Source organism: Euprymna scolopes, chromosome 10 (assembly GCF_053919585.1).
Source record: "Euprymna scolopes isolate OS-2025 chromosome 10, ASM5391958v1, whole genome shotgun sequence".
Lineage (NCBI taxonomy): Eukaryota > Metazoa > Mollusca > Cephalopoda > Sepiida > Sepiolidae > Euprymna > Euprymna scolopes.
The window spans coordinates 68760441-68774240 of record NC_136491.1 but is presented as its reverse complement, the minus strand read 5'-3'; the positions used below and the strand labels follow the sequence as shown (position 1 = coordinate 68774240).

Below are 13800 nucleotides of genomic sequence, written 5' to 3'. Positions count from 1 at the left end.
AAAGTTCAAAAAATATAATCAAAATGTTAGTAAGACCCACCCTACCCTCTCTAGGTAGTAGAATGCCCACTGTTTTCTAGTTTGGTGTTGACTGAAAACAAGCAAGTCGCTCTCTATATGGGGCTGAAATTCTAGGCAGGATCAAATAAACTGTGTGTGTGGGTGGGGGTATGTGAAGTTTCTCAAAGATTGCCTATTGGTGTAGCCGGGATGAAAAAGAAAGGATCGGGGTGTATGTATCTTGGAGGTTTCCTATCAGGGATGGAGGGGGCCATTCACTCGGCTAGCTAAGAACCTAGTCTAAACGCTTGTTTTAGGGATCTGGAGTCCGGCAGTATCTGGAACTGTGTTAAAGCTGCTTTAAGGAACACAAACTCCAACTTGGCATCTCTACACATGCACAGACTCACTATTTTTATCCATCTTCAGTCAAAGATCTCGAAGTATAATCTTTTCCTATCACATCTGATTTTTACCTTCAGCTGATGCTTGAAGAAGGGGGACCAGATCCTGAACAGCAAAAGATACAACCCCGTGATTCTCTTGCACTCTTGAACTCCATATCATCGTTCTGGCCATAACCAGGATCGCAAAAAACACCATTCATCTCTCCCTGTCCCACGGCGGCTCTGCACTGTGAATTACGTGGGAGATGTCCAGCGGGCGAGGCTGCTCAAGATCAATGCAAGCTGTCACCTTGTTGATATACACCCAGTGCGCTACAACCGAAGAACGCATTTCTGGTGTTTCCTCGGCTGAGGTCCTGCAATGGGGACACCTTGACGACCTCACTAGTCTGGCACTTTTCAGTATGGCGTTGGGGGCAATGCCAGGTGGCGTGCTAGTAAAAGAATATACGTTGTTTAAAAATAATTGATTTTACAATAAAATCGATCTGATGTTGTTAAACCGTGGAAATAATTTTTATTTTCTTTTTATATTTTTCTTAGCAATTTTTATTTTTTAGCAAATTATCATTTTTGTAGTGGCATTCTGATAATTTAATATAATTACTTTTTCTGCTTGATTTGAGTGTGGCTCTGTTGTATCAACTGAATGACATCTATAGAATAAGGGACAATGAAATTGAGTTTCATTCTATATTAAGAAACAACTTTATTTGTCATCTTCGTTAGTAGATGTACATGAGAGAAACGGATTAGTAGGTAGCGTTCTGGTGTGAAGATAGATTTAATATCATACAGGCTGGTTGAAGGAGAGAATAGTTCAGTGTTCATGTGCGCTTGTATTTATAGTAGTCATAAAAAGAGTTTCTTATGTGGAGATGAAGATTAGACTTTAGTCAAGCCTGTTGAAGGAGAAAGAAAAGGAAAGGTGTTCAGTGTATTTATGTGTTGTCGTGAATGTGTGCGTATGTTGGTATATGTTCTTTAGCATGATAAAGAATGTTCGTTAAGGTACCGCACGTGGAAACAAATGGAAGTTTGAAAGGTCGCCATGTTAGCTTGTAGTACTCACATTCAGCCTGGGGCCAAAGCCGCAGGCGAAGTCTGCTGCCAGGCAGGATCAGTATGAAAGAGAGTTAAGAGTTTCAGATTTTGCCTTTTATGTACTCGGTCACGTGATTGAGAGCTGGCTTGAGATTGGACAAGCCAGGGAGAAAATGGATTTCAAATCTCGAGTTGGGAGAATTAGCTTCTGTCTGTGATTGTAGCAAGTTTCGGCTGCTACACATCGTATTAAAATGAAAACAAAAAAAAATCTAATACTGAGGATAGATAGTCTATAGTTTTTTTTAGTTCCTACGAAGAAAACAAAGTTCTCAAAAGTGAAAATGAAAGAAGAAAGTATTTTGAATGCTCTTCCTGTGGCTTGGCAATGTAGACAATTATTGCATCTTTGAAAATGTAACAAGAACCATGCTGACAATTAAAAAAGTAGTGAATGAGAAAAATGGATAAAAATGGTCAGCATTTAGCAAGTGATAAATCCACCAACCGATTGTTGTGAGTGAAAGAAAGAAAATGAACAAAACATTTTTATATCTCTACAAATTTATAGTGACGTGAAAGATATCTTGAATGAGTAAATTGTTCATTCGTAAAGATGTTCAGGTGATAGAAGTGTCTAAGGTTTTTCTCTACTTTTCAAACCTTAAGTGAGTAAAGCGGTAAAGAATATTAAGTTTTCTTTCTCCAATTAACTACTTCACTATTAATGGAGGTATTTACATACTTTGTTGTGCTGAACAGTGTAAAGGCCATCTGTCAATTAGGTTTGGCATCCAGGCATTATGTGACTTGGGCTCTCAATCGTTGAGTGGCAGAACCTGTCAGTGTATATATGCTTGTGTGCATTCAGAAGACATTGTTCATAGGCGACCTTCGTTATTGCATATGTTTGAACTTCTGTGTGCATCAGTTGAATATTGTTTTACTATGCGGCCTTTATCAATGTATAATGTAGTCGTTTGCTTCTCTGGCCTCCAAATAGCGAGAGGAGGTTCATAATGTTGAGCATGTTGGATGTCTTGTCTTTAGTTAAATGAAATCTTCGTCTGGGTTTTTGGTAGTCACGTTGCTGTTTTTATAGCTCGGTAACTTTATTGTTTCGGATGAGCAGGAATCCTTTTCATTGGAAGAAAAATGCAAAATTCACATATTTATATGAAATCAAATTTTTATTTAATTCTGGGACATCATAGAAAGAAAGAGAGTAGCTTATACAAGTTAGTAACTTTAAATTCGTTCACACCACATCATAATGTCCTAACAATCTAAAATGAAAAATATGATGCGAGCAAAAGCAAAAAAATATTTTATATAGTTATTAATTGTCTCATTATTTGGGGGGGGGGGTACGGTTGGGGAAAATGGCGGTTGTACTGTTGGGGAAAATGGCGTCTTCATAAATAAGCAAAGATATGTATTAATTTCTATCTCTTTCTTTTTTGAAAAGTAACAGAAGTTATATGTACAATACATATTACAATGTAATATGTGTGTTATGAAACCGTTACCTACCTATTGATGGACTCTTCCAAATACTATATTAATCTAGAACCAGGGACTCTCTTCGATATGGGACGCTACCGCTATCCGACTAACAAGTAAGCCTAACTTACGTCACCACTTTTCTCTGCATCTTGTTCCTCTTTCAATATATCTTTGAAATCTATACCATGTTCCGAGTTGTCTTTTGTGATCCTAATCTGGGTCCACATTAATATGTATAAGTAAATATATATGAAATATAGGATCACTTAGGTTTCAAGAACCCCAGAAAATACACAATTTATTTGCATGCATTGTAAACAAACGGATCACAAACCTGACTTGTTTTGGTTTTCATTACAATGTCAACTTTTAATATAGTGAAATATTTATTTAAAAAAAAAGAGGGGGATACGAAATATTTTATGTGTTTTTGTTTTGTTTTTTTCACAAAATGTTTTAATAAACAAACGAATCGTTGTCCTTATTTGTCAAAACTGAAGATTCTTTTTTCTAGTTGCGTATGCTTTAAGTATCTTAAGTTGTCGGTTTATTATCTATTTGTTTATTGCTTAATCAGAAAAAAACTGAGGTAAACCCAAAGTCATCTTTTTCATTTTGCTTTTTTCTCTGAGGTCCTTAAAACCTAATTGATCCGACACACACACACACACACACACACACACACACACATATATATATATATATATATATATATATATATATATATATATATATATATATATATATGACACAATAAAACGTATGGTCAGAATCTTTAACACCGAATTTAAAGATGAATAAAAATTCCGTGAGTTTTTATAATAGAAGATGCTCTAAGATGTTAATTATTGGTGTGGATTATTTATCACATTTCAATGTAACCATGAATCAGTGTTTTTTGAATAAACAAACTGCAATATCTGTACAGTGGTTGGTGTGATGAGATGTTTTGCCAACGATTGGAGAAACCATTTGGTAGTAGTGTCTGTATTCATCCGACTAATTTTACTTTGAATGAAGAAGAAGAAAAAGAAGAAGAAGAAGAAGAAGAAGAAGAAAAGATTCACTAGAGTTTCATATAAAATGTCAAAATCTTCTCTGCAATCAAATCAACATTATTTAACAGTTTTTTTAGCAAAAGAACACAAAAATGTAACGCAAGTTGGTTCGGCAGGCGTGTATTATATAAATGTAATTGGCATCAGAATTTTTGGTTTAGAATGTGAATTTGTATCTCGCCTCTCACCAAGCCCTGCATCTTGGCTAAAACTGCATCTCCGCTAGAATTAAATCATATTTACATGACAAGTATCTGGGAAGATCTGAGTCATGGAACTACTACAAAGGTATACCTATCGTTCTATTGGAGGTCTCACATTTCTTTAAAAATTTTCGCTTCACCAACTCATAGACAGATTTAACTTACAAGGTATGATGAAACCCCAAAGACGAATGCACATAAATCTGCCCTGGTCAAACTTTAAATATAACTGTCTCGTGCATATCACGCAGACGCTTGGCTTGACATCTATTAGCAGTGTACCACTAGCTTAATTAAAACCGCAAACTCTTCTCTTAGATTCATTTAAATGAGTTTTATTCAAATTTTCGCTAAGTGGCCGACTATGGTTGAGGGCGACCCAAAGGTTCCCTTTTCATTAGCTGTAGTGCACTAGATTGTAAGGGAAGGCGCCACTCCATTCCTAGGATTACTCCATTTTCCTTTGATCCTCTCCTTATAATTCTGAATGTTTAGCAAGGGGGAATTCAATTAACATTTTTTGAAGTCTTTGGTATGACTCAACTGAATATTGAACCCCAGTTTCCTGGCCCATTAGTGAACACTTTTACCATTATGCCAAATGGACTGGTTCATTTAGAAGCCATAAACAGGTTTAATCACAGTTGGACAAGCGCACATATATTTGCGCTGGCCGGATCTTAAATCCAGTTGTTCTGTGCACACATCATGTGCTCTGCTTGATGTCTTCGATCAGGCTTCTACAAAAAAGCAGGAGAAAATGTGTATATACAATTCATTAGAAGTACCTCTCACGCAAAGTGTGCTGATTGGATAATATATCAATCACTTCGTATTGGAGTGTTGGCTTATAACAAAAAAAAATGTTTGTCAACGTATAATTGCTACAGAAGTGAAGATTGCGGCATCGTAATATTCGCCAGAATACACTGGGTTTAAACATCAACGAAAATGAAAGCAAGTTTAAAGTTTACACACAAGTGTGTGACACAAGCGCCTGTTAGTGAAAAGAAATAGTAATTTAAAAACAATAAACTAGAAAATTTTTATTTTATTACCACCAGAAAAAATGTATGAAATTTATATTAAATTATTTGAAGTCAGTGTCATTGTATTTAGTTTTAAGGCTATATCGTGTAATTACTTGAGATAAAAAAAAAAATGATATTATTGAAGAAAATGTAAAATGATTTTTGTGGTTCACGTTATAACGAAATATTTGTCAAACGAAAAATAAAATAAATGTGCGTGATAGCATGAAATCATGTTAAGTTATTATAGTTTATTTTAAATAAAAATATGCATTTTCTTTTCATATATTTTTTCTAGACACAATAAATTACCTCTGGACCAAAAATGGTAAAAAGTTCTTGTTCTGTTCACTCACAGTTTCTGTTGAAAGTCGGGTCTATTTTCGATGATAATGAAAAATATTCCCTCCCCTATTAGATGTAATAATTAATTTAGACATTTGCTAAACTGACATCACACCTTAATTTTGGAATAAATTTGCAAGTAAGCCAGATACTAAAAAGTTCTGATAACAATTTCAACAATTTCACAGGCCTATAGTCTTCAAAATTAATTGATAAGGGTTGAAAACACCAAGTTATGAAAAAGTATGCTATTTTTTTAAATAAGAAACTAGTAATAGGATGGTAAAAATCTGCTGCCTGCTCTATTCCCGATCAGAGCATCAATCCACATTGCAGCAGGAGGGTGAATTTAGTCAGTGGAAAGCACCTGAAAGGATGACCGTTCATGAAAATGCTAAGAATCATCGAGAGTGTTTTACACTGTGGAAAGAACTGGAAAGAAATCTGACTGAAAAAAAAGGGATTCTTGACGTCGAACTCCAGTTACAAATTGAAAAAGAAAAGCAGAAATGGCGTGACATTCTCATGAGAATATGACACGGTATCAAATACTTGACAAAACAGAACCTTGCTTTGCGAGGACACAGGGAATCACTTCAGGCAGATGGTAACTCAAATGTGGGTAATTTCCTTGGTTTAATGAAATTTCTTGCCGTCTTTGATCCTGTGATGCGAGAGCACCTCGCTCTTATTGAAAGTCATCCTTACGCATTATCTTACATTTCCCCAGGTGTTCAGAATGAATTTATTCATATTATGGCATCTACCGTTCGCAAGAATTTACTAGACAGCATTAAAAAAGCTAAGTATTATCGTCTTCTATTCGACTCAACCCCGGACCAGGCACATCGTGAGCAGTTTCAGAAGTTGTAAGGTTTGTGGATATTGATTTTGAAAGGAAAACAGTTTGTGTTAGAGAGTCCTTTCTGGGTTTTCTCCATATACGTCAGAAGGATGCTGCAAGCTTCGTTGAAGTTATCATGCAACAACTGGAGAAAGACCAGATGAAGATAGAAGATTGTCGGTCACAATGTTATGACAATGCTGCTGTGATGGCGGGACACAGAAGTGGTGTGCAGCAAAGAATAAATCAAAAAAACAAGCTGGCAGTGTTTGTAAATTGTGATAACCATTCACTTAACCTTGTAGGTGTTCAGGCAGCCAGGCAAGACACAGAAATGGTCTTGTTCTTTGGAGTTATTGACTCATCGTATAGCTTCTTTTCCCGTTCCACACAGCGGTGGGAGAAATTAAAAGATGCTGTCCCACTGGTTTTAAAGGCTGAAGCAGAAAGCCGTTGGAGTTCTAGAACAGAAGCAGTGAAGCCTGTACAAATGTATCTTGACAAAATCGTTGATGTACTAGACAGCATGATAGAAGATGTCAGCCAAACAATTGATACCCAGAGTGACGCTAAACAACTAGTAAATCGCATACTAACATACGAGTTTCTAACATTGTTGGGTTTTTGGCACAAAATACTTATGCCAATAGATAGAGTGCAAAAACGATTGCAAGACAAGACAATGAATTTTCACAATACTGCCCTAGACATAAAAGGCCTAAGAGATCATTTCAATGATGCAAGAGAAAATTTAGTTGATGAATGCTTGGAAGATGGCAAGAACCTTTGTGAAAAATGGGACGTTGAAATCAAAAGAAGGACAAGGGGAAAAACAAGAATGGCTGGTAAAAATGCACGAGATGCCGGGTTATCAAGAACAGATGAAATGAAACGAGTCATGAAGGGAGCTCTAGACCGCCTGCACAAAGAGATGGATGATCGATTCTCCCGGTTATTTGACATCGATTCCAAATTTGGCTTTCTGTTGGATGTCCAAGGCCTTTGTTACGGTCCTGACTCATCTGACTGTGAACAATTAGAGTCTATGTGTGAAAATTTAGGAGCTGTGTACAGTTCAGACATAGATGGTAAGCAATTATATGAGGAGATTATTGATTGCAAAATGTTGATATCAAGTCGTGCCAACTTAAAGTTATCGCGTCCTGAAGACCTTCTGACATTCATAGTTGAATATGGTGATGAGAGCGTATTTCCCAATCTTAGAATTGCTTTGCAAATAATGTTGACAATGGCAGTATCTATTGCAAGCTGCGAGCGAAGTTTCAGTAAACTGAAACTAATTCTTTCATGTCTCCGAGCCTCAATGAGTCAGGACAGATTGTGTGATCTAGCTTTGATGAGTATAGAAAGGGAAGAATTAGAGAAAACTAACTTTGATAAAATCATAGACGAATTTGCTTCCATAAAGACACGAAAAGTGTTATTTTAGAATGTTATTATTGAAACAAAAAAGGTCGGATTTATTGAGATTTATTGTGGTATGTTTGTTATCCTTCAATTTCTTCATAATAAAAATAAATGAAGTATGTTGTAGTCCTTTCTTTTTGGATCATTTAGAATTTTATTTCTTAAAGCAAGAATAACCATATAATTACTTTATTAAAACATTCATTTCATGGTTTATCTTTCGTTAAAATTGTGCCTGTATTATAATATTATGTAGGTTATGGTATAAATTATTAAGAAGGGGCGCACATTCAAACTTTGCCATGGGCGCCATTTTACATAGGTACGCCACTGTATGAATCCTAATGAAATTTCTTTGTAATATTGTCCCCCTCTCTCTCTATCTCTCTGTCTGTCTCTCTCTGTGTCTGTGTCTGTCTGTCTCTGTCTCTCCCTCTGTCTCTCCCTCTCTCTCTCTCTCTCTCTCTCTCTCTCTCTCTATATATATATATATATATATATATATATATATATATATATGCATGCATTTGATGATTTGGACACTGGTGTCAAGTTTCAATTTCGGTCATCCGGTGGCTTATTTAACTATCAACGGTTTAAGGCCAAGACTCTTCTTCGCACCGAAATTATTCGCGACTTGCTCTTCGCTGACGATGCCGCACTGGTAGCCACGTCCTTTGAGGAAGCCCAGGTTCTTCTTGATCGATTTTCAGCCGCGTGTAAGGCCTATGGCCTGACAATTAGCATAAGGAAGACTGAGGTAGTGCATCAGCCACACCTACCCCAAAACAAGTTGAAGGCGTAAAGCAAAATCCACCAGAGTATAGATTTCCTGCGCGCAAGTTGAAAGTCGACGGTCATGATATCAATCATATCAAGTCCTTTCCTTACCTTGGTAGCAAGGTGAAACAGGGCGGTTCTCTTGATGATGAAATTGTCAACAGGATTGCTAAGGCCACTTTTGCCTTTGGAAATCTCCGCCATCGCTTGTGGAACGAAAAAAGGGGTATTCGACTAGACACAAAAATCCTTGTCTACCGTGCTGTTGTTCTTTCCATTCTTCTTTATGGATCTGAGTCATGGACTCCATACAGACATCACATTAATCAGCTGGACGTTTTCCACAAAAGCTGTCTACGCTCCATATGTGGTCTTAGCCTCTGTGACAAGGTATCAAATGCCGAATTATTCACAAAATGCAAAATATCTGGCATTGAATTATTCCTTATTCAATCGCAATTGCGGTGGACTGGTCATGTATTGAGGATGCCCGATGACAGAATTCCAAAAATTGCGATGTACAGTCAATTTGAAGGTGGTAAAAGAATTGTCGGACGTCCTTGGCTTAGGTACAAGGACAAGTTGAAGAGTAACTTGTCTGCAGTGAACATACCATACAGGAGTCTTGAAGATGAGGTGAATGACCGAAAAGGATGGAGATCAAGGTGTTTTGAAGGTCTCCAGAGGTTTCAATCTGAAAGCTTAAGGCAACTGAAAGAAAACAGAGTAAGAGCAAAACGACTACTAGCCGAACCAATATCTGCAGCATTAAATCCACATTCATGTTCTATTTGTGGTCTTGTCTGCAAGTCCCTTGCTGGACTAAAAAGTCATCAGAGGCAAAAGCATAAATGAGTTTTAGAAATATGGGTTGTCTGAACCTCATACGTCGAAATCGACGGGAGAGTCCATCACCATCATATATATATATTATCCTGTACTGAGGACAATGATGGTTCGATAGTCAGGCCTTCTTCTTACTGGTATATGTCAAATCTCATTTTAAGTTGTTTTCACATAGAAAATTAACATCTATCATATTGTGAAATATATATGTATAAATTAACATCTATCATGAAATACATACTTATAAATGTCTCAATGGAGGTCTTCAGTGAAGTACTGCCCTCATTGCCTATTTCAGGTCTTACATCATATCGGCTCAACCTAACTCAGGATGCTTCAGATCGTCTCCTTCAAGGTTATCAACTACATGCTCTGACATTGCAAAAATAAAAATTGTGTTCTGAAAATTTTCAGCTTTTCTTTTTAACAACACGTCAGCAAGCATGAACCAATGAGCCTAAGTAAACGGGTCGTCATGAAGTTCAAAGTTTTTTTTTAGTTGGTCCTTCGCCCAATTCCTACGAAATTCTTTTCCATGTCTCTGGTCTGTTTAGTGAAATCCATTTGGATAGAGATAGCATTTTATTTATTTCCTTCAAATCACAGATCCTCAATGCTCCCATTGCCCCTATTTTTGTCAGTATGCTGCAGAGTTACTGCCAAAACTCCGGCAACCAACCTCTACAAGGTCATAGATGATCTTCCATCCATATGAGTATTATCATAAATTTTGTGACGTCAATAATATCCAACTTAAGATAACAATGCAAATACTATTAATGACTAGAAACATTCGGTAAAAAAGATACGTCTATGATTAAAATAAAATAAGGGTAGTGATTCGAGTTACAATTCAAGACAGTTTAATTATTTAAATAAGAAATAAAAGATCAATGGAGAGCAGACCAAATATTTGTCGATAATGAATGAATAAATCATTAACATATAAAAACAAAAACATCATAAAATTAAAAAATGACAAACTGCTTTGTTTTTCAAATATTAGTAAAAAGAAATGAAATTTTATTTCTCACATTTTTGGTGGCAAAATTTGCTCTGCTTTTTCTTTTTCTCTTTTTTCTCACAAAGCCATATTTTTCTTTAGTCCCCCTCCCCAAATTCTTTTTCATCTTTCTCTCTTTTTTTTATTACAAAGGCCGTTTTCCCCTCCCCCTTCTTGAATAATTTTTTTTTACAAACTTTTATCAGTAGTTAGGTATACTGTTCTTGAACAACTATAAATAGGGAAGATTTTCATAAACTTAAAAATTACAAGATTTTGACAAAATTGACAAAATAGATCCTTTAGTTGTTTTTAGTTTCTTTATTTTTTTTTCTTTCTTTCAAAGGAAATTATTTTATAATACATCCTTGATATATATAGTACTTCTTTGGGTGGGGAGTGAGGGATTACTTTAAAAATACATCTTTAGTAAATATAGTATTGAAAAGAGATTGTTTTTACTGTTACTAACTTCTTGAATAACTCTGAATTCTTAAAAACAATTTGGAGCAGATAATGTATTTGTCTAGTATGGCTTGATTGAAAACATTCAATAAAACCTAAAACCTTTAGCAATTTTTACCAAATTTCTGGGTGCCTTTTGGGTATTCGCTGGTGTTCATTTTGAGCAATGATATCTAGTCACTAAAGGGCACCCGGGTGATAGGTAAACATTTAAAATTTTTCATAATGTATTGGTCAGCCTTAATGCCAAAATTGGTACTTTTATCAAAAAAGGTTAACGCAATACCTCAGCTTTAAAGTGAATGTGAAGAGGGGTTTTTGTGTTGTTTTCTTCAGTATACCTCAGATATTTGATTCACCAATTTAAAAAAAATCCTTTCAAATCATCATCATCATCATCATCATCATCATCATCATCATCATCATCATCATCATCATCATTTTAACGTCCATATTACATGCTAGCATGCGTTGAATGGCTTAAACAAATAGATTTCCAAAGAAACCTATCTCTGTCCAAGTCTTTATTTATACTTCTTTCCCTCAAGTCTATTTTTATCTTCCCATGTTATTGGCCTTTCCCTCCGAAATGTTTAAAATAAAAGGTCACGCATAACATTTGTAAACAGTAAAATATAATGAATAAAAGTAAAAATATAAAGTAAGTGAAAAATTAAAAGTAAGAATAAATTATAAATAAGATAAATTGAAAGAAGTAAATATGCAAAATAATAGTGAGAGACAGGATGGTATACAAGGAATAAAAAAGAGAGAGAGGGGTAAAGACTTCAGAGAGTAGTAATGGAGAGATGGAGGTAATGCTATGGTCAGTTTTTAGTTTTTTATTTTTTAAACAAAAGGGGATGGTAGTTTGCTGTAAGCATTGCTGCTTTTATTTTTTACATTTATTCACCACAGGAGATATTGCCATAAGGATCTACTGTGCTAGGGGCCATATTTATAGGAGGTAATATAGGTAGAGAGTTAGGTAGTAATATGCTTGTTCACATGACATAATCCTTTCATGAAAAATAACATTGGTACTTCTGCATTTACTGACCTGTTTTTCCATGAACGTTGCCTTGAAATATCCCGGCAGCTTATGGAATGTAGCAAAAACGCTCGACTAATTTTTAAAAAAAAATCGATTGACCATACGGCATTACAAATGCATTGTGTGTTTATCCAAAAAACAATCTCAGCAGATTCCAGTTAATAAATTGGAAGAAAATATTAGTTTTATTTGCACAAAAATTTTTAATTATTTCAAAATTCATGCTATCATGAATCTAGCAAGCTTGGATAATATTTTACTGTCGAACTCCTATTCAACAAGAAGAAACACAACATTGAGAGGATTCTTGAACTGCTCTGGGTCTTCAGAGAAAATTACCTCACAGCAAAAGGTACCCTGGTGACAGTGTTAAAGAACAGCTGCTTACAAGACTTATCGGACGTCTATTTCCAAATTCCCATCGAAGAGGAATGTTCAAAGTTACTAGGGATAAACACTCATAGAGGATTATTCAAGTTCAACAGGCTTCCGTTTTGTATTAAAGTTGCGCCTGCCATTTTTCATGTTGAATGATTTGGGCTTTTCATGCACGTACTTAGACGATATTATAGTAAAGACCACAACAGTCGATGAACATCTAGAGCATCTCATTCAAGTATTCAAAACAATTCAGGACTTTGGGTTTAAAGTCAAAGAGTCAAAGTGCGAATTTGGTTTGAAGGAAATTAAATATTTAGGATACATAATCAACAAAAATGGAAGACGACCAGATCCGGACAAGTCCATTGCAATTAGAGACATGCCAATGTGGCGACGCTACAAAGTTTTTTCAGGCTCTCTAATTACTATCAAGCATTCATTAATGGAATGCACAATTTAAGAGCTCCGTTGAATGAACTATTGAAACAAAGCAAGGCATGAAATTGGACAGTAGAGTGTCAGAAAGCTTTTGAGGAAATTAAGAAAATGCTTACATCCAACCTCTTTTTAACCCATTACAATCCAAAACGGATATTGTAGTGGCAAGTGACACAAGTTCATACGGTGTAGGAGCGTGTATCCAACACATAATGCCAGATGGTTCAAGGAAACCAATTGCACACGCTTCTAGAACATACTTCCAGCAGAGAGAAGTTATTCACAGATCGAAAAAGAGGCTCTCAGTATCATTTTTGCCATAACGAAATTTCATAGATAGATCTACGGCAGGCACTTTATGCTAGAAACGGATCATAAACCTCTAATCACAATCTTTGGGTCGAAGAAAGGGTTACCTGTTTATACGACAAATCGATTGTTGAGATGGGGTACCATTCTTCTCAATTATAGCTTTTACATAAAGCATCTATCATCTAAAAACATAAGTCATGCGGACAGTTTATCAAGACTCGTACCGGTTCAAGAAGAAAAATTCAAAGAATCGATTATTGCAACTATATATATATATATATATATATATATATATATATATATATATATATATATATATATATATATATATATATATATATATATATAATCAAATTATAAGTTGAAAAGCATGAGAAACAACATTGTAAGAGAATTGCCAGTTACACTAAATGAAATTAAAAAGGAAGCTGAAAATAATGATTTCATTTTGGACATAAAAAACAAAATCAATAGAACAAAAAGCTTAATATGGAGCTTTGTATATTGGAAAGGCATGTATGTGGATATCGCGAACATGGTTCATCGATGTAAAGGGTGTACCTTAGCAGCAAAGGCACCACCCATAGTACACAAACCATGGTCCAAGATGGATCACCCGTGGACAAGATTACACATCGATTTCGCTGGTCCAGTC

General features: G+C 35.5%; 2 protein-coding genes across 3 annotated transcripts in view; one reads left to right on the top strand and one right to left on the bottom strand.

Moving 5' to 3' along the window:
- Positions 1-13800, bottom strand: part of LOC145286065 (delphilin-like) — a 207777-nt gene that overhangs the window by 179967 nt on the left and 14010 nt on the right. The window lies entirely within an intron of this gene.
- On the top strand, positions 6575-7888 carry LOC145286489 (52 kDa repressor of the inhibitor of the protein kinase-like). Its single transcript, XM_080135393.1, has one exon. The coding sequence runs from the start codon at positions 6575-6577 to the stop codon at positions 7886-7888; it is 1314 nt and encodes a 437-aa protein (XP_079991519.1).

Coding starts and splice junctions, on each gene's coding strand:
- LOC145286489 (XM_080135393.1), top strand. CDS start 6,575: ATGCAACAACTGGAGAAAGACCAGATGAAGATAGAAGATTGTCGGTCA.